The sequence below is a fragment of the Zosterops lateralis genome (assembly GCF_965231275.1).
Source record: "Zosterops lateralis genome assembly, chromosome: 11".
NCBI classification, from domain to species: domain Eukaryota; kingdom Metazoa; phylum Chordata; class Aves; order Passeriformes; family Zosteropidae; genus Zosterops; species Zosterops lateralis.
Window position 1 is genome coordinate 13,127,609 of NC_139771.1, and position 26,977 is coordinate 13,154,585.

The following is a 26,977-nucleotide window of genomic DNA, read 5'->3' on the forward strand; positions in this document are numbered from 1 at the left end:
CATAGGTAAAAAGGAAGAAGTGAGTTTTGGTACTTTGTATAAATTTTCATGTCAGGCAAAATGTATGCCAGGACAGTGCTCAATAAAATAGAATCTTATTTCTACAAACAAGCATAGCTGAAACAATACCATCACATGCTGACACCTTCTCCAGAGAAGGAAGGGAACTTGAAATCTCTGGTCCATCTAAGTACCCCCTTTCCTAACATAACTGAAGCTTGCAGCTAATCACCACTGTCACAATTGCCACTGGCCATGATAGGGGAAATGTAGCCAAGAACTGTTTTGAGGTCAGGCCACAAAATGCTCAAAAGACTTTAAAAAAAGTTCCAATCTCAGACTGCTGATTTAGAGGATAAAGATAGTATATTTATACAATAATTTGATAGGTAGGTTAGCGTGCACAATATGTAATACTATTTCTTTGTCTTGGGTCTAAATCTAGTAGAAGTACGCCAATGTCTAATTTACACACTTCAATACCCCATTTTGCAGTCCTTGCCAAATAAAGACATTTTCCCTTGCCCTCCAATTCACAGTACTGCACAAAGTTTTTCAGGCTTAAACACCACTGGTGCCTTACTTGGTACTGACTTCACACTAATGACACACCTTCCTTCCATTTTAAATACATCTCCACTGATCATTTCAAAGTAGCCACAATTCTTTTGCCTGTGGGAGGACAGCACACCTGGCAGTCAAAGACATTCACACCAGGTATGGAATAAGGACCAACAGGTCCTTACTGCAGAAGGGCAGCTGAGCTTCCCACACAATTCCAAAGGCATTCAATTGAGTTCTATCACTGCCATAGGGGCATAATTAGTTCACATATGACAGAAGCTTCTTGACAGTCCCTAGGGAGCTGTGAGAAAGAACAACACAATGCTGTGTGTGTATAGAATTATATCCTGCTTTCCAGGCAGGGCTAGAGGACAAGAAATAACATGTAGGTGCCTGTCCTTACATCTTTAGTATGAGCACTGATGTAGTTGGCTGTTTCAGAGTCATCTGCACACTTGGTGAGCCATTTCCGAATGGTAGCGCAGTCTGTGGGCGCGTGGTACATCTGCCGACACTTAAAGCTTAATGGGGGGGAGAAAAAGAAAAAGACATATCAATTTCTATGGAAATCACTCAAGGATTGAGGTTTTCCTGACCAAAATCTGGGGGGCCCAGTAAGGGATGGAAATGCTCTTGTGTATTAGTAGAATGTGAAGACCAAGACTGAACTCCAATTCCCCCTTCTTCCTGTGTAAAAGCCAGAGTCAGGATGAAAGTGAACCCAGGCCTGACAAATCACATGTCTGAGGGCTGATGTGCCCCCTCCTAGAGCCCACCTATGTCTTCTCTAACATGACTGCAGAGTTCTGGGGTGGACCAGTCACTTACAAGTAGTCTGACTCCAGTGGCAGATACCAGGCACTGTATCAGCATGACTTGACAACCTCAGGTGAGTAAGAGCCATTTGCATAGAGATACCAGAAAGCCGAGTCTCTACACTGAGAGTCAAATGTTTTTAATAAACTTAAAAACTCAATACCAGCAGATAGCAAGGAGTTTACTACCAGAATCTACGTCAACCACAGTGTCTGTAGGAAAATTTCTAACTTAGCCAAAATGTGAGAATGGTAGATTTGTAACCCCTTGGTTACTCAAGCTCTGTGTTCCCTGGTTGTCAGAACACCCAAGTTCCCAGGAGTTTAGGAAGCAAGGGGACGTCTGACCACCTGCAGAAGTCAGACCACAAGTGTACAGTTACTCAGGCTAACTCAAGTTACAAACAACTCTAGCAAAGCATTTCAGACACTTCTACACACCAAAACTGTTGGCAAGCAAAAGGATTGGCTCTGAGGACAGCACACAATTTCCCTGTGATCTGTAACCTTCTCTGTTTCTTACCAGAAGACCTCATTGCAACGATTGCACTGCACTCGCCGGGCTTTTGGCTCTTGTACCTGTATGACCATAGGGCAATCTGCACCAGGACACAGCTGCAGCTGGTAATGGCTCTGTGGACACAAGAAGGGAATAAGATCAGCAGTGGGTGCAGGAGACCATTATCTGTTCAACTTTAACCATTTTTGTCCACAAAAACATACAAGGAAGTTATTTCATATTAAAAAAGAGTGGAAAGTGTCACCAGGTCCTGGCTATCAGAGAAGATCCCGCATTTCCTAATATGGAAGATGTTCGTTAGTTACTTACAGCTTCTCTAGAACAGTGAATTCAGATGGATGGTTACAGACTAAGTCAGCACAACAAACAAAACTCCACAAAGCTTTTTTAGTGTTCCCAGTTATCAGAATACTCCTGCATATTTAACCTTAACAACTGCTGCTTTAATTTCAAGAAAGCTCACACAAAATGTAATAGAGCCAGCCAGTTCAGCTGGGCTACCCTAAGTTGAGGGACGTATTTTTCTGAACCTAAAAACATTTATGTAAGAACAAGAACTTGAATAATCAGATTGAGGTTTTTGAACCTGCAACACTGAGAATCCTGAAGCAGCAGCCAAGGAGTTAGTGGATGACCTTAGAGCAGAATTTACTTTGGCAACCTGCTAGAGCATTTTGTCAGTGAGGCTGTCCTACAGAAGCAGCCACATCATGCCTACTGAGGACAATTTTGCTGCAGTTACTGCAGTTCTAATCAAAAATGCAAGACACTTCAAACAAAATTTCTGCAAGTCATTGGTGACTTGACCCAGGGTATTTTAAAACAGAAAAAATCTACTACCTCCACATAGTCCCTGAAGAGGTAGCGCCTGTATTTGTCTTTCAGCTCTTCACTAGGCAGCAATGGAAACACAAAATCTTCTGGTGTCCGGAGTAGACAGTCCTGAGCCATGCAGGATACCCCTGAGAAGAGGAAGCAACATCTTAGAACAGTGCAGCTTATACTAAGGGGTGAATGCACAGAGAGTATTCAACACAGTTTCCTTGGTGCCAGCTGTTGTTGTGGCAAGAGGGATACAACTGTGAAACAAATCTGGGCTGCTGAAAACCTGAAGCCCAACTGTCTTCACCAAAAGATGACAGGGCACATGTGTATCCAGGACCAGTGAGAGCGTCAACCAGTATTCACAAGGTCAGATACTTAAATTAGAAAATTACATGTTACTACCATGCCAGCATGAAAGACAGGCTCGGAAAAGCCCAAAGCAATTCTGGCTACTACTCGCTTCTCCCCAACACAAAGGGAACAGATGTTTGCATCCACAAGCACTCCAGGGGCATTGCAACAGTACAGCATCAAAGATGCAAATTCTATTCAACAGATTTGCAGTTTCTAACTTGTTACAGTCATGACCTTGACTCATCAGAATGGCCAGTGGGGCAAAGAGAGACCCAGCAGCACATCCACATTGAACTCACCGACTCCAACACCATCCTTGACGAGCACTGTACAGTGCTGCTCCCAGCAGCTGCGACAGAACTGGTGCTGACAAGCCAGGGAGAGCAAGTTCTCCTTCCGGACAAACTGCATGCACACTGCGCAGTGGTGGGAGGAATGTACCATTGCCTGGGAGAGACACAAATCAGCAGTACAGTGAAAACATCCCAGACTCCCCAAGCATTTTCAGCTCATCCACAGACACCTGCATCACCCTCACGGTGACAATGGTCTCCATGGAGGCCCAGGCCAGAACAGGTTCATAAGCAGCTGGTGTTGCTAAGGTGCTGCACTCCTCCAAAGAGTCAGTCCTTCTCAAGAACCTCTAATCTCACAGAGCACAAGTTGACAGTCACTGAAGAGTTTCTGCCTCTCCTCTAGTGTTGCCCAGAACTCACTTTTACTTTTCTGGTTCTTACTCTTGCCTTGTTTGAAATATGTCATTGTGTTGTCCTTTCCTGGATTTAATAATGTTCTTTGTTAGCTGGGCCAGACTATCTCCACAGGCTCTGGAGAGCAGCTGTCACTGCAAACTTAGCACTGCCCTTTTACCAGACAGTAATTTTGGGTAATGGAAGATGCAACTGTTGAGTGTTTATACAGAGAGGAAAGGGAATTCACAAACTATCACCTCCCATGTCTTATCTTCTGCCTATGCTTGCTACATTTGGCAAAACAGAGATTGTCCCTTCAGCTGAAAAGGATTAAGAGGGTTTGTTTCAAATCAGACATATCTGCTATTGCTTCACCAAACCACTGAAAGTAGTCTGGTTTGCCCCTATGTAGTGCAGAGCTGATCCCTAGACAGCAGATCCAGCCTTCAACACATCTCCACTCACCCCTGGGACCTGCAGAACTAGGTCTGGCCCACCATCATCAAAACCAAAGCTCTACAAAGCTGTTAGTTGCAGTTTATGTTCCAGTTTTTCCTTTCACAGAGAAGTCATATAATCACTTTGCTACTCGTGGAGAAGCTGGTGTGAGCCTGCCATCAGTTTCCACACCAATCTCTGAACACTGGAGAGGCAGAGCAGCAACACCATGATACACAGCACATGACTGACAGAGCTTGATTTATGGCACGGCCACATGAAAGAGGAAGTAATGCAAATTTGTTCTAAGTGGCCTCACTTACAGACCAGAACAAGATTCACTGAGTCTGTAATTGCACTGAGTGCCTGGGTCAGCTGTTCAGCCTGAAGAGCACATGTGCTACCTCAAAACCTTGCAAGCTGCCTCTCTGAGCTCACCATAACAGCTTCTCCCTATGGGGTCAGCCCCTCTACAGACACTCACTATGAGCATCTGTCCCCAGAATCATTCTGTGTTACAAGCTGAAGCACAGAGCACATTGCTCTAGCAGACTGTAATGAATTGCCTAGCAAATCAAGTTTAAAATAACCTTTTAACCATAGTATCTTTCTTCCTTAAATAAAATCACCATTTGTAGAAGAAATTTGGAGAAATTATTAATGGCTCAAAACAACTAAAGTGTGTGTTTGGGTGGGGGTAGGAGAAGTTCTGCGAAGATGGGGTGGCCACTGCCCCACATCCCACCCACTGGAGCCTGGAGCCTCTGGTTCAAGCCCAAAATGGACCAAGGCACTGGAACACTGAAAGCCCCACCTGTGGGGAGGGACAAGAACAGATTAAAGGCCATAATGACAGTGTGCAGCCTTGATCAGTCCCACTGCCTTGGATCTTATAGCAACTAAGATTGACTGGATCCAAGGTGGTGACTATTATATATATATATATATATATATCTTTCTTTTTTTCTTTCTTTCTTCTTATAACTTCCTTTCCTTGAAATCTGGATGGATTAGAGTTTGCTAAGTCAGTGCTTTTCCTTACTTTAATTGGATGTTGCTTTAGTATTTGGCCAGTCCTTTATGATCCAGCTTAGTAAGTAAAAGTTTGCTATTCAACCTCCTGAGAAGTTTGTTGTCTTCTCCTGCACTCTGCCCAGGGGTATTAAAGTACCTAAGCCCCTTTCAAACACTTATTGAGAGAGCTCAGGGCATGACAATTTTTCAGCAAGCACGGTGTCCTTGAGGGTGGTGATGAGCTACTTTCTACTGGGACAACACACAGAGTGCTGGACAAAGGAGAATTGTTATTCAGTCTAAGCTGAATTTTCCAGCAGAGAGATTGTGGTAACCTGGGAAAAGCAAAATCTCAACTGCCACCCTCAGCTAGACTAGCTAAAGGATTATAAAGCTTGTCCAGCTTTGAATGGACAGAGCTGAGCTGAGGAAAATTGTCATTCTGTGGCTGGTCTTGTGCAAAAAATACAGTATTTAGCAAAAAAGAAGAAAAAAAATTGATAAGGGCAAATCCATAGCCTGCACACTTTTGGTAGCTGCTTAAGGAGCTGTTTGAAGATCTAAGCACAGAGCTAAGCAATGAGATAAGGTGGTGAATGGGTCTTTGAATTGCCTAAAATACTGCAGGTGACCTTGGAGGCAGAACACAGTGCCCAGCAGAAAACACGTGAGTTAAATGCTGAAAAGACCTGAACAGAAAACTTGCATATTTGACTAAATTAATCCCTTGTAAGAGAAAGAGAATTACATTTGCAGATTGCCTGCTTGAAAGGGGAGGATTTGGAGAATGAAGTGGGGCTTTCCAGACTCACTAAAGAAGTGCACCTTGCTGATGGTGATGTCACCTGCCTTTATCCTTGGGAGGAGCCTGATACAGCAAAGCCAGACCCTCAACCTCTCCCTAAACTCTGCCCACTTATAAAGACTGATGCTGCTTATGACAGGGAGTGTGAGGAGGCAGCACCCACTGCACCAGCTAAACAAATGCCCTATTCTGCAACCGAGCTGGCTCAGCTGCAAGAAAAATACAGCAGGCACGCAAAGGAAACTAAAACAGTATGTGTGGAGGATTTCACTAATGGGGGGAGACAGCATAAAGCTGTTGGAGGACAAAACATAAGGACTCTGGGGTCCCAGAGTATGCTTCACAATGCATAATGGCAGAGAGCCCTGTCTCTGACCCAAAGGACAGCCTACTGGGCAGGAGGTTTAGACCCCTTGGAGAGGGGAGAACCCATCTCTATCCCCACTCCAGCATTGGGTAATCTCACCAAGAGTGTGCAATAGGCTGCTTGCCTCCAATTCATGCATGAGAGAGGTATTGCAACCTCTCAGTCTTCTCTCATGCTGTTGTTTGCTGAGCCAGAGAGAATAAACCCCCCAATTAAAGGACTACCTGACTCATTGAAGCTTTAGGCAACTCAATTGCTTAGAACTGCTCATGGGGGTGGACTGCAGGCAGGACCCAGTCTTACACGGGGGCAGTTGGTAATCAGGTAGGATTTGTTGCAAATGAAGAGTCAGACTGCTATACAAAGGGCAAAGCTCAGGGATCCCATGGGTAGCCACATATGCCCATGGCAGAGAACACAAAATCAACACCAGATGGAGAGTTCTTTCTCTTTAAAACCAGTCCAAACAGGACTAGGTTTTCTTTTCTCTCTCCTCTCATCTTCCTCACTAGAAGATGATTGGCCACGAGAAGATGAAGTGGCAACAGGACTGAAAAATTACACTGTTCTTCACTGCATGGATTATTTGTATGCATTTTGTCTGGGTAGTTTTGTCATGTTTATATTGATAATGTTTTGTGCCAGTTTTGCAGTATGTATAGAAGTTTGCCTCAAGCATTGTTTTGGGTTGCCACTTTGGGCAAAAAAAGATTCCTATACCACTTCCTACCTCCTCAGAGCAAAATACAAAGTTACTGTAAATTAAAGTTGGGAAAGTGTTTGGTCCAAACCCAGGACCCTGATGGAAATGATGTGCTGGTGGTCTTCACCTTGTCTGCCAAGGAGGTTGGAATGGCCCATTGCAGGGGGAATACTCTACTGACAGCTGATACAAGACTTGGATAAATCTTGAAATGCACGGACTAATTTGCAAGTATGTCAAATTAGAAAAATTGTTGTTTTCTGGACTTTAGGGAGATGATTTGAGCCCATTAAGCTTACACTTCTGTCAGCCTAGCTTTTTCACTATCTGCTAGTTATAAGAGAGTTCAGACACTGAATTGGGCTTTTAAGATCTCCTCTCCCCCACAAGCCAGATGTAGTATTTTATCACTCAAAATCTGACACATGGCAATGTGTTCCTAGGGTAATTCTGCATTGTACCAAGACACCCACTGTGGATGAAATTTATAAACATGCAACAGGAAGTTTCTATTTAAAGGTGGGGGGGGAGGAGGGGGGGAAGTATCTGAAGATCTGTGTAACCCTGGCTACAAAAAACAAGTTGTTGGTTCAAATATCAGCACTGACTGACTCAGCAGCAACACAACTCACTGGGAGGTTTAGCTTAAGCATCCCTGAGCAGTGCAAATAGATAAAAAAAAAAAGAAAAAAAAAAAGTAAAAGATAGGATTAAAAAAAATTAAAAATCTGTTCCAGACACAGACAAGCTCTGTTCACTCTGTGCAGCCAGAACTGCCTTTCAGTGTCTTTTTACAGAGAACAGAATCGGAAGAGGCAGCCAAGCCCATGCACTCTGCTCCTTCCATTGTCTGCCATCATTTGTGCCAAAAAATGATCTTAATTTTCTTGAAGAAGGTAATTCTTGAACATTACCTGCAAGCCAACAGCAAACCTGCTATTTAAATATCAGGGACCTCTTGAATGCATTCTTATTTCAGAAGTAAACCCAGCAATGAATCAGGGTGCCAGACCGGAGTTTGCAAAGGGTTAACATTGGACAGAGTATGCCATTAGTAATGCAATCCCCCATGAGGGGGGTCAGAGGTGTCTGCCAAGGGAACAGACGGGATAGTTTGCATACTTACATGTTTGGATGAGGTGGGCTGAACTCGTGCTTCTACTAGCAATTGGGCAGGATTAGACTTGTGCCTGAAAAGGCAATTGAAGAATGATCAAATCAAGTTCTGAATACGTTTTGCATTGTTAAATTGATCCTTCTTGCCTGAATAAACAGTTGTCTCTGTGCAAATAGTAGGGTAGGTTTCAACAAAGAAAGTGGAAATGTCTCCCTTGTGAGGCTCCTTCATATAGGGAGCTGAGCTCCTATCAGCAAAATTTTATGAGAGTATATTCAGAACCAGAAATACTACTCCTCCTGGTAATGGATTAACATTTCCCTTATACATCTTGATGAATATTTTTCTACAACTATCTCCCTCCCCTGAAAATTTATTTTTAAACTAAGATTTTTCCATCACACTCCTAGAGTAGTCCTAAGCCACTGTCCACAATAACACACACCAGTGAGGCTCCAGACTGTCTCCCATTCCTCTGTAAAATTAAGCTGTCCTGGTCAAGTCTCACTTTAACTCCAGACTATTGTCTAGTTAAGTAATTACTCTGTGACAGATTATCACCCTTTAGGCATATGAAGCTGTCTACCAGCAGCCATAGAATTAAAAATATTTTGTTGCTTGTGATTTCCTTTGCAGACAAATATTTATATCTTACTGAATTCAGAAACAGCAGCATCACTGTTGTGGCCTTGCTCCCATACTTACCACAACAGGATACTTGCTCTTGTTGTGCTAAGTCCTCCCTCCTCACCAGCACTTATTAGTTGTACTAGTGAGCTTTCTTTTGAGAATGCCATTTTGTAGCAAGAGAGAAGTTTGAGGACTAGATCAACTGGAGAACAATTTGCAAATTCATCACTTTAGAAGTAAACTCTTCCCCAAATTTCCTCTTGTTTAAGTCTCATCAGTTAACCTGAAGGCCACCCTGAGCTGCTATGCAGGAATCTCACCCTCCTTGAACCCCAGAGAAAAGCTTTCACAGGATACAGGGTAACCAAGGAAGCAACAGCATCCATACACAGGATGCATTTTCCATAGTTCTCTGGATGAAGCTGCTGGCTACAGGGTCAAAAATGTCTGGGCAGAATGAGTCAAGCTGATATACTCTCTATTTTCAGACAATGTTCAGTGCTGAGCCAGTATTTTGTGGAGGGGCTGCTAGCCAGCACTGCCTCCCAATGCACTTCCCACATATGTTTGGGCCGAGTCTGAACCCTCTTCTTGAAATCAGCTGGAGGGCTTTGTTACAGTGACACTGACCAAACAAGGGAGCTGCAGGGCTCAGTTCTCTCACATCATCTTCTCCTGCTCTCCAAATGCTGGCCAGCTTGGGAAAAAAAAATCACTTAATGTCAAAAGGAACAAAACCTTCAGTGGGAATGTACTACTAAAAACTACATCAGTATTGGGTCAGTGCTCCTTTATCATTTATGGCTCCTATGTTCAAAGCAGAACATATGTTATCTTTATGTCTATTAAATAAATATAGATGCAGCACTCTCCATCTGTTATCTCAAAATTTAAGATTAATCTATCTAGAGGGTTCCTATCATAACAATAATTCCTAAATGGAAAGACATTTACCACTACTACCCTCCCCCTGTTTAAAAATTTCTCATAGGCAGTGCAGCCTCAATAAATCAGTGGTTTTCCTCTGCTCCCTAAAATGGACTGCATGTCCTGCTTCAAGGTCCAAAGACACTTGCCAAAAAACACACCCTCTGCTCGGGAGCACCCCGAGCATTTCTGCAAAGCCAGAGGGGAAAGCACCAAGCACAGACAAGATAAGACTATTTACACTTACCTTTCCAAAATCTCTGAGATTTGCCAGTGGAAACTAACTAATACTAGTTTTGCAACAGCATGTGATACCTAGGTGGAAAATAAAATAAAAAAAAAAGGTCAAACTTTGCACATTTTGAAGCCACACTTCTGCTTAGGAGTATGATTTTCATATAAAAATTGTACAAACTCAGTACAATATCCCAGTGATAATCAATTCACATTAAATTGCTAGACATGGATGCTCACAGCCAGTATATCTGCAATACAAAAGCAGGAATGCAGTACGGGTGTACCAAAAACTAAATCACATACTTTGTTACAATAGCACAGAGAGGAAGGAATCAAGAATGCACTGGATTAGCTTAACTGCTCATGGAAGCCCCATATCCAGTCCTGACTGTCATCACCACTCTGGAGGGCCAGACTAGACTGAGGATCCTCACCAAAAATGCAAAGTAGGAACCCCAGGGCAGACAGATACCACTTACTGAGGTGGAGAACAAGCAACAGGCTGCAAATGCAGGAAAAATGTGACAGCAAAGGGTGTGGGGAAAATACAAAACACTTTGCCAGCCCTTCACTGTAGAGAAGAAAGTTACACACTGGAATGGAGAGAAAGATAGAAAACTACTGTGACAGGGCCTGTTTCCATGCAGAGCTGCTTGCATTACGTGGACTCTTGGCAAACACCAGCACAATCCGTGCTAGCCTGAGCACCATCAGAGTACTGCAACATGACATTTAAAGTCATGCTACAAGGGTACAAGCAAACAAGTTCTCCTTCATTTTATGTATCAGTTTATTTCAGAAGAAAACAGACTTCTCTGCTTGCACAAAAAGACTCCTACCCACCAAGATGACAGACATCTGCTGAGCTGATAGACCTTCACCCTGCTTCTCAACCCCTTCAGGTCCTAGAGTTCAAACAAAGCAGGTCTCCTCCAAACAACAGACCTTTTCCAGGGGAATTCAGAGGGCTCAGAACACATGTCTCCTCACTGCTATTTGTGCTAAGAAGCCCCTGGGCAAGTTTGGTGTCTGCACATTCTGCATTCAAACACCCTCTGACAGTAAAGGGCTCCCACACTCCAAGATAAGCTATCACCACGGCATCTCTCTACTTTGCCCACAGAAAACAACTCCTTCTGTTCTAGCTGCAGGAAGAGTTGCTTTCTTTTTCTCCTAGAGAAGCTATCAGTCCCAATCATTGGCTGAAATGCCATAGGCCTTCTTGAATCCTGCTACAAGTGGATCACAGGATGTGATGTAGTACAGACAGCACAATCCTGGAAGGAAAAACAAGCAATGGTCACTCTTACAAAAACAATCAGGCTCTGCACACCGAGAAGCAGCATATTCATTACTCTTCAAAGTCAACCCTGCTGAAGAGGTGCAGTTTCACAACACAACTGACCTATTGCTGCCACATGATACTGCCCAGTCCTGGCACTGGCATTTTTCAGTGCTGGAAGATTGGGTCAGAGAATTAAACCAGGGCAACAACATAAAAGCAGATGTGGTGTTTAATTGACTCTTACCCATCTCTACATTCTCATGTGCTCACTCTGCTGGCCACTAAGAAATCTCACCAATAAAAGAGCAATTTTCAATATACAAATAACCCTTTTTCTATGAGAACCAAAGCATTAGCTCATGCTGTGCAAGATCTGGCATGTCACCTTCCTCAACTTTATCAGCAATGTGATGTGACCCTCTGAAAACAAAGGCTGGCAGGCAGCATTGCCCTCCCTCCCTCCCAGCACAGAAGCCTGTGATTAGATAGAGTGTGGCACACAGGGCTGCTGCTGCCAACACACACAGTCTGCATGGATGAAGTGACACTGCCAGCCTGGGATAGGTTGTTATCTTAAGCCCCCAGCCTGGCAGACCCAGACAGACACCTCTGACTTGTTTGTACAAGGAAAACATCTGCATTTGTGTCTGTAAAACAAGCATCAGGAATGTGGTCTCTACAAGACTAGCTTCCTACAAATGCAAACCACATGCTAATGAATCATTCTTCAGCAGTAATGAAACTAATTTCTCAGTAGCAGTAAGGAAGAACTGACAGAAGAAAACAAACTGCTGGACTTAAATGGGAAGGTGATTTGTAACATAGGAAAATCAGTGTTTTTCAGTCAGATTTTTAGAGCCTGAGGTGTAGCATTTGTTGCAGCATCACAATTCCATGGAGTTACTTGTTCCCCGAGGAGTCAAGTACATTCAAGACTGAAGATGTACAGAAAGAGAAAGACAAACATCAGCAGACATTTCTGAAATATAACAAACTATCCAAACACAATCAAACGTTTTTGAGCCAAATTATATGTCAGGCAACATGGAATTAATGCTCCAGAAGGATGCCAGACTAACAGATCCAGAAGAGTAACAAAGCTTCTGTGACTATTCCTATTTAACTCCAACTCCAAAGCACTGACTAGATCAGCTGTAGGGTTAATTTTAGTACTTTCATCATAAAACACACAAGAATATAAAAATTATACATTTTCAATTCATAAAGCCTGATCCATGACATTAGACCACTTTCATAAAAGCCCTGAAGCAGAAAATAGTTTGATATTACCTGATCAGAGTGCATGTGCTCTTGCAAAACAGAAGTCCCAGAGTCAGACAGTTGCAGCAACATCTGCACAGTTCCCTTGGCACAGAAGTACCAGTTCTTACAGATTAATGATAGGTAACATTCAAACTGTAAGAAAGAGGGATGGGAAAGGAGCAAACAACTGATGATGCTGGGGCTGTGCCTGCTAGTGGAGTCTCACCACATGCTACGTCCTGCTCACCAACAGCAGGGCTGGGAATTCAGAAGACAAATGTAAATACCATCAGGGGCCAACACTACTGCGGAGATTCCAGAAAACAAGTGTGAGACGAAAAACAAATGTTTAACAAAAGCCTGCTTCTGTTGATTAGCAGCGCTCCCCAGCCTCCCTTCAATGACTGTACACTCACAATGACTGAATGATTGTACCCAGTCAGCCAGTTTTTCCACAATAACACCCCAGAACAGTTAAAGTATTTCTTTGTAAGCAGGAGCAAAAAACACACTGAACACAGAAAAATATCATTGCAGTCAGAAGTCTGGTCCATGTGTACATAATGAATTATCTTACAGTATTGAGAAAGCAACGAACAGAAGCTGATACTACTGGCACACTGTCCAATGAAGCATTTCCTGGACAGTCAGAAGTTTCACCCAGTGAAGTACCTCAAATTTATAAAACACTTCAGAAAGAGCACTGATTCAGTCCTCTATCAGTCACTGGGTGCCATAAGATCTCGGGAACAGTAATGCTTTGTCTCAGACACAAAACACATTAAAAAAAATTACGTCTCTGATAAATTGTCTGCTTTGTTTAAACTTTCCTGTTCTCATTTCAGAATCCTAAGAACCAAAAAAGGCAGTAACACACCCCACTTGGCATCTTGCTGGCAGCAGCTTCTTTCAGTGAAATACTTCTACAGACCCCAGTGCCAAGGGGAATACATATTCTATATGGTGCACTATTTCAGTATTTATCTGCAACCCATCAATTATGCCAGTACTTCTACATACCCTGATTTCTCCAGAACTCCTCTATCTGGGATTAAATTTATTAAAGTTTAGGAGCTGAAAGCAATAGTCATGCTAATTTTTTTCTTCTTCTTCTCATTCTCATTTCTCCACCATCAGCTTAAAACTTTAATATCAAAGATCAACTCAGTCCAAAGCTGAACCCGGAAAATTTCTGACTGAAGACCAGACTTCTTTCTCCATGGTGTGACAGCAAAGCTGAACAGAAGAATCTCATCCAGTCTGCCATTTCCAGCTTTATTTTAAGACAGGAACTTTATCACCTCCAAAGCCTTTTCCAAACCTCCACCAGTTTAACTCTGACTTATGGAGAGCTGCTGATTGCCAGGAATGGGCACCAAATGTTGATCAGTGCACTGGAAAAGGGGAGCAGCACCTATGCACAGAGCAAGGGTGCCAAGAGGAAGCTGCTCTGCATAAGGAAAAAACTCTACAGGAGCTGTAAAAATCTGAAGATTTTACATAGTGCTGAACAAAATCAGATTCTGAAAGTGGAACAAAACAGTAATGCCACTGCATCAAACACGAATCTATCAATTTTCTGGAAGAGCGCACAATTTGTTTTTTCATTATTATTTCCATCTCCATTTATCTCCTAGGTTTTTTAGTTTCCAAGATATGCAAAATTCTCACGCTTCTGAAGTGTGAAAGAGAGTCTGGCACTCTTTAGGACAAGACAATATCAAAAGAATTTGCAAAGAATCTCTGCAGGTACCTTGCTGTGTTCAGAGGGCTCTAAAACAATTGTCTCAACTTGCTTCCTTAGATAAGCCAAGGTGTTTGGAGACCTGATGTTTCATCTCTTTTCAGCAGAAAATCTTTTCAACCATGCTACCTTGACAATTGCTAATTCAGACAGAAATGTTTCCTAAAAGCTAAAAACCCACCATCTTTTGTAGAGCTTATATTCTACAGAAATTGCTCAAGCATATTTATATTGCATGCATATCTCATTAATTCACTTCACTTTTCTCAAAGGGAAGGCCTATTTTTTGAAGATGCATTTCAATCCTCATTTTTGCAGAGATACAGTATGAGGAATTTAAAACAATGATCATCACATGATTCTCAAAGAGATTCAATTCAGAAAGAGTTGGAGATGATAGGGTCTGGTTGGAGCTGACATCCCATGGCTTTGCACCAAGCTGACAATTCCTGTTAGATCAGGATTGCACTGAAATGTCTGCCCAAGAACACAAATCTGGCATAAAGAAATGTAGCTTCCATTTCTTTTATTTTCCCTAATCACAGGTTTTTATGCAAATAGATTTAAGCAAATAGGATTAATCTTGAGAAGCATTTGTTTTAATCCACAAATAGTTTTTATTAGTTCTACAATAAGAAGGTGAACTTCCAAAGATACTAGTTTGTGTGTTGCATCCAAACCTCCAAAAACACACTGAAATTCTTTACAACAAGAAAGGCACACAGAGCAAAAGCCTCTGAAATTGTTTCTGTTGGTGAGAAACTATGGCAAAATAAGAGACTGAGCTGAGTTGGCAGTAGATTAACACCTTAGAAAGAAACCATGATTTGTATTGAGTAATTTCACTGAAGAAAAAAATCCCTTCAGACATGCTTTACTGCAGTATGCTGAGGTAAGGAAAGAGACCCACAAATGGAAAAACATTCCTTTTATACTTGTTTTTCTTGTGGAAAGTAGATCTGACTCCCTCCATGCCCCATTGGAAAAATTATGTGACTGCCCTGTTTTTACCAGAGGGTTTCTCAGAAAACTGCAGAAGTATCAAGAACCAAGAAAAGGGAACCCAAAGCTTTTTTTTGGACCACACTTTGTCCTTTGATCTACCTCTTGTGAGCAGACTTCCAACAGGTAATCCTAGTAGAAAACTCAGGGGGTTGCAGAGTCTTGAGATATTCATATTACCTGCCACAAATACCCCAAAGTCTTGTAGCAAAATTTTTCATATCTGTTACAGATTTCTGAGCATAAGCCTGTTTTCAAAATTCAACTCAAATTCATTTCATCTAACAGGAAAACCAGACAGTCTTATAACAGAATCATATCCACTGCATTTCTTTTTTCTTGTGTTCAGTCAAATTAAAAAAAAAAAAGTGAGAAAAAGTCCTCCACCTTTAGGTTTCATGCAGAGGATTGATTATGACTTCTCTGACATTTCAGGCCCTCTCCTGATTACAGACTGCAGGCTGCAGCAGGTAAGAAATACCATTTAAGAGACTGTAGCTGTACTCTCAATACCATGGAAAGGTTTTGTCAAACATCACTACATAAGCTCTGCTTCATCACAGGGTTTTAATCTGTACCCGTCACTCACCTTCTGGCATGCAGAGACCTGGTGTCAGTCTGCAAGATTAGAGGCATATTTAGGAGGCAGATTGCAGTTTGGGAATGACAAACTGCTGGTGTTACACCACAGTTGTGAAGCTGTCAGTGCATAACCTAGTTGGCCACATGCTGAAGAAAGGGGATTTGGGGTTAATTTTTAGCTCTTTCCCCACATTTACACATTGCTTTAATCCATCCACTCTCCTACACAAGGACAGCAACAATTTCAGCTGTTGCTGCCAACAAACAGGATCAGTAGGACTCAGCTAGGAAATCTCAACATACGTATTTCTCAAGCTGTTAGGCTATTCTTCCTGAGGAAATTCAGAAATAAATATTAAAAGAACAGAAACATTTAAGCAAGCTGGTACGCCAGAAGGCATTATTACAAAACAGCCACGAGATCCCTTCTTTGAAAGATTTAGAGCAAAAGAAATGCAGCAAGAAAGCTGTAAGACAGCTCACAGATATAAGATTGACATGAGACTCCCCAGCTGTCCTCCCTGCAGTTATTCTTTCCAAAGCAACACAGTGTGAGCACAGCAGTGCCCAGCACAGGCTGCACTGCACTCCCAGTGAATGCTGCCAACACCCAGCAACACACCCCACTGCATAGCCCCTGCTGAGGTGTTTCCCAGCAAAACACAGCAAGAGCAGACAATTCCTTCTGGCTGACAGAGAATGATTCAGGAGGGGCACAGGGAAGAAGCCAGGGTCTGGTAATAACTCAAACCCACACAGTTGTGACCAGAATGCTGGGTAGCCAACCCAAACTGGGAGCACTGGTGTGTGTGCACAGCCACAGTGGAGCAGGGCTTAGGTAACTTTGCAGTGAGTAATCCCTACTCAGTCCTTCACTCAACAACCTCAGCTCTAAGGGCATTTTACTTTTGTTATACAAAGATAAAGAGGAGGAACAGCTGCTTTGCACAACGATGTTTCACAGTGCACAACACGGCTTGTTTCTGCTGCACCGTCCTTAATAGGCACAGCACAAATTTGGCAAAGTGTTCAGCTGCTTCATTCTGCTGCTGCTGCTGTGATCATGATGTCCAGCTGTAAGCTTGCAACATGAAACAGTTACTGAGAGATTGTTTTGGCATTTTTATTGACTTGTGTCTTGCCTCTACCTCCCACCAAGATCACACTCATCAACAGCTGCGAACAGATTTTTTTGCTCACTGCAGAGTCATACGGGCTGTAAGATACAGTTAAGGTGTGAATCACAAAGAAATGTGTGGGCTATAATCACCCTCCACATTTGTGGCTCATTTTTCCAGTCAAGTTGAAAATTTCAGCAGTCCTGGGCAGTAAGTAACAAAATTGGTTTCTCTCCTCAAATGACTCCAGGAAGGTGTCACAAGGTTGCAAGGTCTGGGCTCTCCAGCCAGCTCTCTTATTCTGCTAACCGGAAGTCTACAAAAACTCAAGAAAATTTAAAAACCAAAGAGACTTTTATGAGCCAAAACAAAACACACCAAAGACAGTTACACTGAATTTAGACACACTCGTGTCCTCTTGATACTACTGAAGTACAGGCATTGTAAATGCATAGGCAAAACCTCAACTTTTGCATTGCAGAACTTCCAGGATCTTTCTGCTTGGGAACAAAAAGTGGGTAAAGGACAAAGGTATGTCTCAAACACAAGGTGCTCCTAAGGGTTACAGCTTCAGACTCGATGTCCCATATAATGTTGGCTTGGTGTTAAAATACAGAACACAGTATAGATATAAACCTGCATGTCCTGACTAATCCAGGGGTTTATGGGTACTTTGAAACAGTATGTTATCTTTGCCAAACAGCACCACAGGGGTTCTGTGAAAAAGTCAAATTTGCCTATCAGGTTCTGCCATTTTTTAAAAATTATGTTTAAATATTAACTGCTTACTAATACTTTCTAATGTTGGTGCCTATGGATTTTAACTTTGAACATAACTTTTTGAAACTGTTCTTATGTACATGCATTTTAATACTTAAAGGGGCTTTAATCCCTCTCCCTCACCTGAGGCACCCAGGCACAGTGAGCCTTTAAATGTTGCCACTTTACATTACAGAAAGTTCCACGAAGTCATTGTGGCATTGGAAGGATGACACTGCAGCACTGCAGGTTGGTTCAGATAAGCAGCACCCCATAGCACGTTCTGGGCCATGGTTTGAATGAACAGTACACTGGGGCACACACACATCAGGCTCTTTACAGGCACTTTGTGATTGCAGGGAACAGGCTCCTTCAGGAAGGGCTGCTCACACAGGCTGCAGTCCCCACACACATGACCCTGGGTCTGCTGGAGATGGTATTTGCAAAGGAGCACTGCCAGCTCTCACCAAGCAGCTCCACAAACTAATTGCGCTGTATCAGTGCAATTTGAGTGTGTGGAGCAGCCTCAGAGGGCTGTGTGTTCATGGGTAAACACTAATCTGGTTCCAAGAAAACATGTAACATCAGTATGGTGAGCCAGAATATACGAAAAACTGGTTTATCTCTGAAAGATCAGTAGTGATAACATGGATTAACAGAATTATGCCATGATATCAAATACTTTTTGCATCTACCAAGATTTACTCTTCAAGGGACAGAGCTAAAAAAACCCACATCACAAGCTGTAATTTCAGGAAGCACAGGAAGTAAGCTTTTTGCTCTTTGATAAAAGGGTATTAGCTGATCACTCAAATTAATAAAGTGAAAAGTGTAAGTTCTGCAGTCTTACAATTTCTTTGGTTTTAGTGGAAAGATGTCAATTCCAATCGCCAGTAGAATAACGTGACTATCTTCCCTTGCTAGCTTGCATATGCAGAAATTTCAGTTTCCTCATGACTGACAATCAGCTAAAGTCAACAACAAACACCTAAAGTCAAAGTAAACTTTTTTTTATAAATTCTAATTGCAATTGTTTTATCTGATGGTTTATAACAACACAACAAAAAGTAACACTAGATAAATCCACCTTATCGCTGAAACAGAGAAACCATGGGAGTTATTTGAAACATTACAGATACTCCGAGTATGTATGGAGACCCTCAGCAGAGCCAGGAAGCATCATTAACAAACAAAAACAATATGACACCACCATACACTCAATTGCTTGCCAGTGACAGGCTCAGCTTTGTTTGTACAACTGCTGAGTATCACACTGTTTGCATGTACTGATAAGCCACTCCAGGACCCACAATCACTCAATGACAACTGACAGAGTTATCTCAAAAGCAAAGTTACTACTATACCATTTAAATTCATTATTTTTGAAAGATACTTTATCTTATAATTTATATTTATTTCTTAAAAAGAACTGTTGTGAATTAATTTGCTGGTCTGCAGGCAATACAGGCTGCTCTGCTTTCGAGAGCATTGTCCTCTGCAAGTGTTGAATATGGTCGAGTGACCTTTTGAGGAATTAAAAGTGACCTATTTTAATTCACAAGCGTTTTGGTCAGAGAAGCACAGTTTTGGGTATTAATTCGAGATTTTCTTCTGGTATGTTTCAACAGAGATAGCCTGTCCTAATTTTAGTCAGGGTATTAAAGGAACCTTCCTAAGATCTTCATATAAACAGCACTAACCAAGGAGCAAAGATCTTTTCTTCTTTTCCTTGAAAACCAATGAACTCACAGTTCTTATTAAAACCAAAATTAAGGAGAAACTTGCAGAGTAACACTTTTTAAAATCTCTCTAGCTTTCTGTGTGGTTCTGGAATAACCACTGATGTAGTTGCAGGCCTGTCACACAGCACAGCAGGTTCAGTCTGCTGCTGCCTTGTTTGCACTAATGTTTCTATTCAGATTTCTGTACCTGACAAAAAGCAAATCAGAAGAAAAAAGAGTCAGAAGTTTCCCATGACAGTAAGAGATACAAGGACATACATTTACCTACATGCAGGGTCTTACCCTTTTATCAGACTTCAGATTTTAACTGAGTGTTGTTTCTAATTGGGGTAAACAAAGCACAAGCATTTTGTTGAAGAGAGTTTCTCTTTCAGTGTTGCATGCAAACCTTTAAACATGCACAGGGTGTTCACACCTGACCTGACATTTACCAGCCAGTGCAAGGTTTGCTCAGTTCAGTGCCTTCAGCGAGAATGAGAACAAGGTCAGCTGTAACTCATGGGGAATGCAAACAGCCAAGAAGATTTCCAAAGACCACCCTTTACCACAACACTTTAAAATAAACAGGAATTTAACAATCAGTCTGAAATAGCTGAGCAAAACAGTTTGAAAAACAAACGTTGAGGGTTAATGAGCAGAGCAAATGAAATACTATCTGTTTAAACTGTTATTAACCACTAATAGCACAGATCACAAATATGAAGATGTAAAGCACTGAAATTCTGTTTCTGTTCTTTAAAGTGTGTAGACAATACGTCACAAAGAAAAAAGCCCCTCAATACACATGTATGTGTCCTGGAGTTCAACCTTCAGAAAGAGAATCACCCAATAGAATATCCCAACACAGTGGCAGAACATTCCAACAGCTTTAAGCCCATGCATTGCGCTTATTTTTTTATTTGCTTTAGGGATTTATTTGTATTAATCTATTAATTTGTGATAGTAAATCACTCAGATACCAAATTCTCCATTGGCTTCAACGCTGTACCTCCTGAAGATAAACTTTAATTTACCTTCAGCCTTCCCTGATGGGGCAACTACTCTGCCTTAAGAACAAGCTAATGCTGAAAAAGCACCACGTAATCAGTATCTATCATGAAGGGGCACAGGAGAGAAAGGAGTAAAGGAGATGAAATCAAAATTAACTAGATGCTCCAAAAGAATAATCATCACTATCCAAGGAAACCCAAGACATTGTGAAAGGCAGTTTTTACAGCTCAAGCAAATTAATAGAAAAGAAGTTAATATAATTCTTTAAAAAGCCTACCCCTGTTTACTTATACCCATTAAGTCTATAGAAAATAATGATGATAAATAGTTCAGCATTGCTCCATTCCATTTCTTTCTTCTCTATGCTTGCTAATTCAATACTAATTCTTTCTATTCCATTTTGTCTCAGAAAACTAACACAATCACAGGTTTCCTTGAGGGGGAGAAAGGAAGACATGGTTGTTGAAGAATTGTAAGCAAATAGCAAATGCTGCAGATACATAAGAGATATCCAATAAAAGTGCAACTGTGGGACTATTGTTGCTGGAGAAAAGAGTTAATGTGGCACTTTCAAATGCTAAAGCCTAAATCTGTCGCATACAAAAATCACATCTTTCCAAACTGCTACTCAAATTCAATTCCATCTTTTTATGCACAAACCAAAGTGTGTAGCACTTAATTTTAAAAGTAAATATGCAGGCATATTCTTGATATAAAAGAAATCAAGATTTTCTCTCCTTGGGTACTATTTGGGATGAGACTGGAGCTAGTAGGTTGGTATAGTCTGGGCATATAATATATGCTCAATGAGACCTTCAGAACTTTTGAAAATTTTATTTGAACACTGTAAGCCTGATTTTAAGGGCTAAAAGTATTGCTTTCTGTAATTTAATTCAAGAGAACAATATGGCAGGGGTCACCTTTTAGGAGGAAATTCCATTTGAAGGCAGACAAAAAGGCACAGAAAAGCTGTTATAAATCTTAATTGCCAAGAGCCAAAAGCAACTGGCAGCTGGATCAGAAGTGATGACCAACTATTCTATTTTGTACTTTCCTGTTGCCTCCAGTTTCTGACAATCTGTAGGAACTGCAGGCATTCAGAGCTCAGAATGCACATTTTGAAGTAATTACAGAGACAAGTTTAAGAGCAAGAAAAAGTAAAACTTTGTTTTCTGAGGTGTTAAATGCTGGGAACAAGCACAACAGATGGCAAAATCATCAAATTATGGGTGCCCTTTAAAGCCTGTTGTTTATGTTCCATAGTCCTCAGGCTTTATGGTTATACTGTTTCTACAGGCCATTAATGTGCAAATAAAGATCAAGAGATCCCTCTCATTTTAAAAATTAGATTTGATTCAGACAGAATGAATTGGAATCAAAACCTACTAACGTGGGTTTTTTTACGTGCTGCAGTCATCACCTGCCCTGCTTTCAGGGGCTGTTCCAGAGAAGAACAAGCACTAGAAGACCTGGTTTGTTACAAAGTAGATGCAGCAGCAATTTCAACCCAGTGCCCACATCTAGAGCTTAGAAAACTCTGCTTTCCTCTGGCCTCTTCTTTTGACTGACACTACAGTAATCAGTTACAAAAAGAGAAAGAAAACTTCACAGAAGTCTTATTGAGATAATACCATGGAGCTGACTCTGAGTGTGACTTTCCTGAGATTAAGTCACACTTGCCCCAAGAGGTGGCAAGTTCACTGTACCTGAATTGCTGTCACTGCAGCATAACTGGCATGACAGCTGATCTGTCTTTAGAAGTCCATGATTATTCTCTCAGAACCACAAAAAGTGTTTTTGTTAGAATTACAGAGTTTTAGCATGTCTTCCTATTTGTCAGTTATCTTCTCAAACACAGGTGAACCCAACTGCACCACTTATGGTTTGATTTGTTTCTTTTTCTATATGCCCTCTTTGCATTGTGTTAATGAAAAGAGTTATAACTCAGGAATTTTGGTCATGAAGCTCAGCTCTGTAAAAAAAAGAATCAACATTCAGTAAGGAAGATTTTTTCAGGCCCCAGTATGTAACAATTGTAAACCTCTGAGTCAGTTTTGAACAAGGGACCTTCAACAACGCTCCTCCAACCCCCCATAACAGCAAAGCTGCCACAACTTTCATTACAACTGTATTCTCAGCATTTGCCTGTTCAGCCACAGGCTTGTCTTACAGCTGTGTTAATGCAGAAACCTTTCCTCACCTTTAACGTGGCAGCCAAGCTGGCCATGTGTTCATTCAGAGTGCTCTCCGACTCCTTGTAAGTCAAGCAGGTGAACTGATACTCCTCTGGATCAAAGGCATCTGCTCCCTGCTGCTCCACGTCGTTAGCTACCCCATCATAATAATCCTCAATATCCCCAGGATCCTCATCCTCTTCCTCCTCCTCGCAATTAGGGTCATAATCCTCTTCATTGCTGTCAGAGCCCTGGCTGTTCATGTCCACGGACATCTTAGTGCCCTGCCAAACCGCAGACCAGGAAAGCAAGCGCAGCTTCTTTTTTTCCTCCAAACTTTATCGTTCTTTTGATTTCATCTGAGATCTGTCTCCTAAGGGAGGAAAAACAGTTTTTTCTGTGCCTAAGAAATTGTAAGAGGTGCCATGTCAACAACAAACAGGCGATCAAACAGCTAGGAACAGACCAACCCAACAGCCCAGGAAAGAGGATTCTGCTGTGCACGTCCCTGGTTTGGATCCATTTGTGACTCTTGCACCTCCAAAGCCAAGGCTGCTCTTACAGAACAGGTCCAAATCCTTGGAGGTTGGGTTATTACACTGCATCCTAGCCCCCAGTGCAGGCCCCATGACTTCTGACATTTGCAAACGGGCTGCATAACCTTCACTAGAGATCTTCTCAGAGATGAAACTGAATTTATGACGAAGTTTTTTATCAGCAGCCTGAAATGCTGAAGAACAGCATCTTATGTATTTTATTAACAGGAAAAACACAAACCTCTTATCTTTGACCATAGTAGCTAGAAGGGCAACCTGTGATATTCTGTACAAATCCATACAGCTTCAGAACCACAGACATGAAGTGGGACTTAGGAAAATAAGACCAGTAAACAGATTTCTCACATGCACACAATTTAACAGTCTTCAACATCATCTCAAAAGAAATTGGCAAACTAGTTTGTCCCTTTAAATTGGTTCTACTGGATGTGACGTGGCTTGGACCTTCTATCTGAAGGGGGAAATAAAATTATTATTTATTGCCTTCTCAATATATACGTATTACCTTTTCAATGTAGAAATTTCTGTTTAGGTGTTGACAGCTGTTATTGAAGAAGAATCAGAACAGCTAACTTTTTTTTTTTTTAAGGTTCTCACTTGTTTTTTTTTAAGGTTCTCACTTGTTTTGGAAAATTCACACATCTGATATTTATCTGAACTACAAATCTTCTGCCTCTAGTTCTGCTTGTGGAACAAAACCATATGAATTTGAGCTCTAAAAGATTCAGCAGTAAAGCATGAATCAACCTTGAATTATGGTCATCTCATATTTAGTTGTGAATTTCCATTTAACCAAATTATTTTGTTTACAGCAAATATATTAAATACAGAAGAATTAGAGGAATGCCGTAACCAAATTTTACATATAAAAGTGTATATTAAAATCAAAGCCCTATTTTCCACAAGCAGCACGTATTTGGTTCCTTAAATACATCCCCATTCTTCATTACTATGTTGTCAGCTCTGCCACTCGAATGTATCCCCTCAGTATTGCAATTTGTAGCTGGGGAAATCATAATGAAGCTTTGATAATCCTGACTTTGGAGTACAGGAAATTTCAACCACAAATTTTTATTATTTTTCCTCAACTCTTTTTTTTTTTTTTTTTTTTTTCTGTTTCCAGTCACCTGACCAGGCAGCAGAGAACAACCAGGAAGAACTGTAATGTACAATTTAATTTGAGGGGCTTCAGTGATTTCAGGAGATATAAACCCCCAGAGAGGCTGAAGACTAGTACCTAATTACATTACCCCCTGAATTCTGGACTTCATTCCTTTAATTTGCCTCTTGATTCCTTAGCTATCCACAACACACGTAGGACACAAATAATTCATAGCACTGCTTTCCATAAGACTTCAGAGGAACAGACACAGTCTCCCCACACTGGAAGAAGACAGATGTGAAATCTGATTTGGCAGACACAAGCCAAACCCCCGTCCCTCCCTCTACCCTGCTTTGAGTCTGGGCTTAATCTGCACTGACACTGAGCTCTTGCATAAAAGAAGTAATGGATCTTTACCTGCTAAAACTTATACTGAAAGAATGACTTATCTCATTTGGACTATCAACAGCCCAGTGTGCAACAACTTTGTTCAGCCACCACAAAGCCTGAGCAAGTTTCACAGGTCAGGGAACTTCTCAAACTCACTCAGATCATCCCACACTCTAGAGAGAGAAAAACCCCCATGAAAACACTGGGTCCTTTGCTATTCCCACATATGGCAAGTCACATCCAAGCAGTGAGATGTTTGTAGATATCCAGGTAGGATAATGGGCCTGCCCAGTCCCTCCCAGTTACACACTGGTCACAGGGGAGGGGGTCAGAGGAGTGCAGAGGTGTCTCTCTGTGCCAGTAGCTCATTTTTGTGAGCAAACAGAGGAACTGTTTGCACAGGCAAATGGACATATGGATTTATCAAGCAGAAAACAGCCTGCAGGACTGGGTGACTCCTGTCCCAACACTCTAGGAAAGAGCTCCCTTTCAGCATAACTGGACACCACACTGGCACAAGTGAAGGGAGATGAAGGATAAGGCACATGCTCTGTGGACAAAGCAAAGCAGGGTACTCGGAAAACCAGGAACAAAACTCACCTCACCTATGCTCAGCCCAATGCCCGAATCAAACTCTCTGAATACAAAGACAACATAGAGCTATTACTCGATGGCACTAATTTTTAAGACAATAAAGATATTAAGCTCAAAATACAGGGTCAAGAAAAGAAGGATTATTTAGATTAAATAATGACCATAACTCCCAAGACCAAATTATAAATTTTTAAACCATACTTAAATCACTTTCCTACCCAAGGGAGGATGATCTTCTTTACCACCTTTATCTAAGATACTCCTGTAACTCCACTAACACTGATACAATTTAGTCACCCCTCTTGGCCAGTCTGTTGCAAGAACTCCTAAACACACCCACCCCTACCCTCTGCTGGCTCCCACCTCCAACAGTGAGTGCCCTTTCCCTGACTCCTGCTTTGCAACACAATTCTTAACAAGGTCTTTTGAAACAAAATGCCTCCCATCCTGCCACCACATTACGTGATCCCACCTCATTCCTTGTCCCACTACATCACTCTTTTCTTATTTCTTGCCAACCCTTCTGGGATTCCTCCAATAACTATTTTGGTGGAGACTGCTCCAACTGGAGAATGCTCCTCCTATTTTTTTTTTTTTTTTGTTGATATTTCACAACCATTTCATACTTTTTTATTCTTTCACCCCTTTATTTATCTGAAACAGAGAAAGTGCAACTTAAGTCTGCCTCCTGGACTCCTTATCCATGTAACCTTTAGACAGGATAACACTCCCCCTTTTCCCTGGAACCATCCTCAGCCTCAGCTCCATGCTGGCTACCAATGGAAACTGCACCTTCATCTGTGTCACCCAAACCCACAGTATGTGGATCATCCCCAGTTGCCTCCTCCATACGCAGCGCACACCTCGCCCTTCCTTCTCTGCTATTTTTTTTTTAGGTAGGAATTTTTTCATCCAGGACTGAAAAACCAGAAAACAGCCTGTCCTTTTCACCACGGATGACTCTGCAGGGACTTCCTCGCAGCCGGGAGGAGGGAACACCCCGGGGAACAAAACTCCTTTCCTTCCTCTTGCCAGGCTTGGTTCACCCTATCCCGGCTGCCTTGTCTCCCCCAACTCACCTGATCCATTTAATTCCTGCCCTTTCTAACCTATCGCCGCTTTTAAGTTGTTTCACGGATACCTACGTGTTCCAGGCCCCTCTGTGCTCGGGCAGAGCGGTACCTGGGGCATTTAAATCACCTCGGGTCCATTCTTTTGGAATGAGTGCCAGCCCAGCCCCAGCGCCTGTCCCGCCCGGCCAGAGCGCCGGGGACCTACGGGAGGGCAGGGCAGGAACACCGCGGGACACAAACCGAGCGGGGCGAGGAGGGGCCCCCGCACGGCCGCCTGGAGCCCGAGAGCTCCGGGCTGCGCTCTCTGCCCGGGGGAAGCGCCGAGCTCAGCACGGGGCACGGAGAAGCGGCCCCGCGTCCCTCCCCCCGGGCCCGCCCCAGCCCCGGCACGGCACGGCACAGTACAGCACGGCCAGGCCCCGCACTTACCGGGCGGGCAGGCAGCGAGCGCGGCGCCCCGGGCTCCTCCTGCGCGCCGGAACCGCCGGGCCCGGTGCGTCACCTCCGCCGGGCGGGGCGGGGCCGGGCCGGGCCACCGCGCTGGGGCGGGGGGGGGGACGGCTGAACCACCGCGGATGTGCGGGGGGAGCGGCC

At 42.4% G+C, this 26,977-nt stretch overlaps 1 protein-coding gene across 2 annotated transcripts in view; it reads right to left on the reverse strand.

The window, feature by feature from the left end:
* Positions 1 to 26,871, reverse strand: part of ARIH2 (ariadne RBR E3 ubiquitin protein ligase 2) — a 36,023-nt gene extending 9,152 nt beyond the window's left edge. Inside the window, exons 1-8 of one of the 2 annotated variants that reach the window (XM_083869738.1) lie at positions 26,813 to 26,871; positions 22,694 to 23,040; positions 10,019 to 10,086; positions 8,224 to 8,287; positions 3,378 to 3,525; positions 2,740 to 2,861; positions 1,903 to 2,012; positions 968 to 1,085 (exon numbers count right to left, since the gene is read on the reverse strand). In XM_083869738.1, the coding sequence (XP_083725864.1) occupies positions 968 to 1,085; positions 1,903 to 2,012; positions 2,740 to 2,861; positions 3,378 to 3,525; positions 8,224 to 8,287; positions 10,019 to 10,086; positions 22,694 to 22,942 (879 nt within the window). In that variant the 5' untranslated portion in view covers positions 22,943 to 23,040; positions 26,813 to 26,871. Of the gene's footprint in view, positions 1 to 967; positions 1,086 to 1,902; positions 2,013 to 2,739; positions 2,862 to 3,377; positions 3,526 to 8,223; positions 8,288 to 10,018; positions 10,087 to 22,693; positions 23,041 to 26,455; positions 26,574 to 26,812 lie in introns of those variants that run through there. The other variant, XM_083869739.1, reaches the window with a different exon arrangement.
* Positions 26,872 to 26,977: the final 106 nt, after the last annotated feature.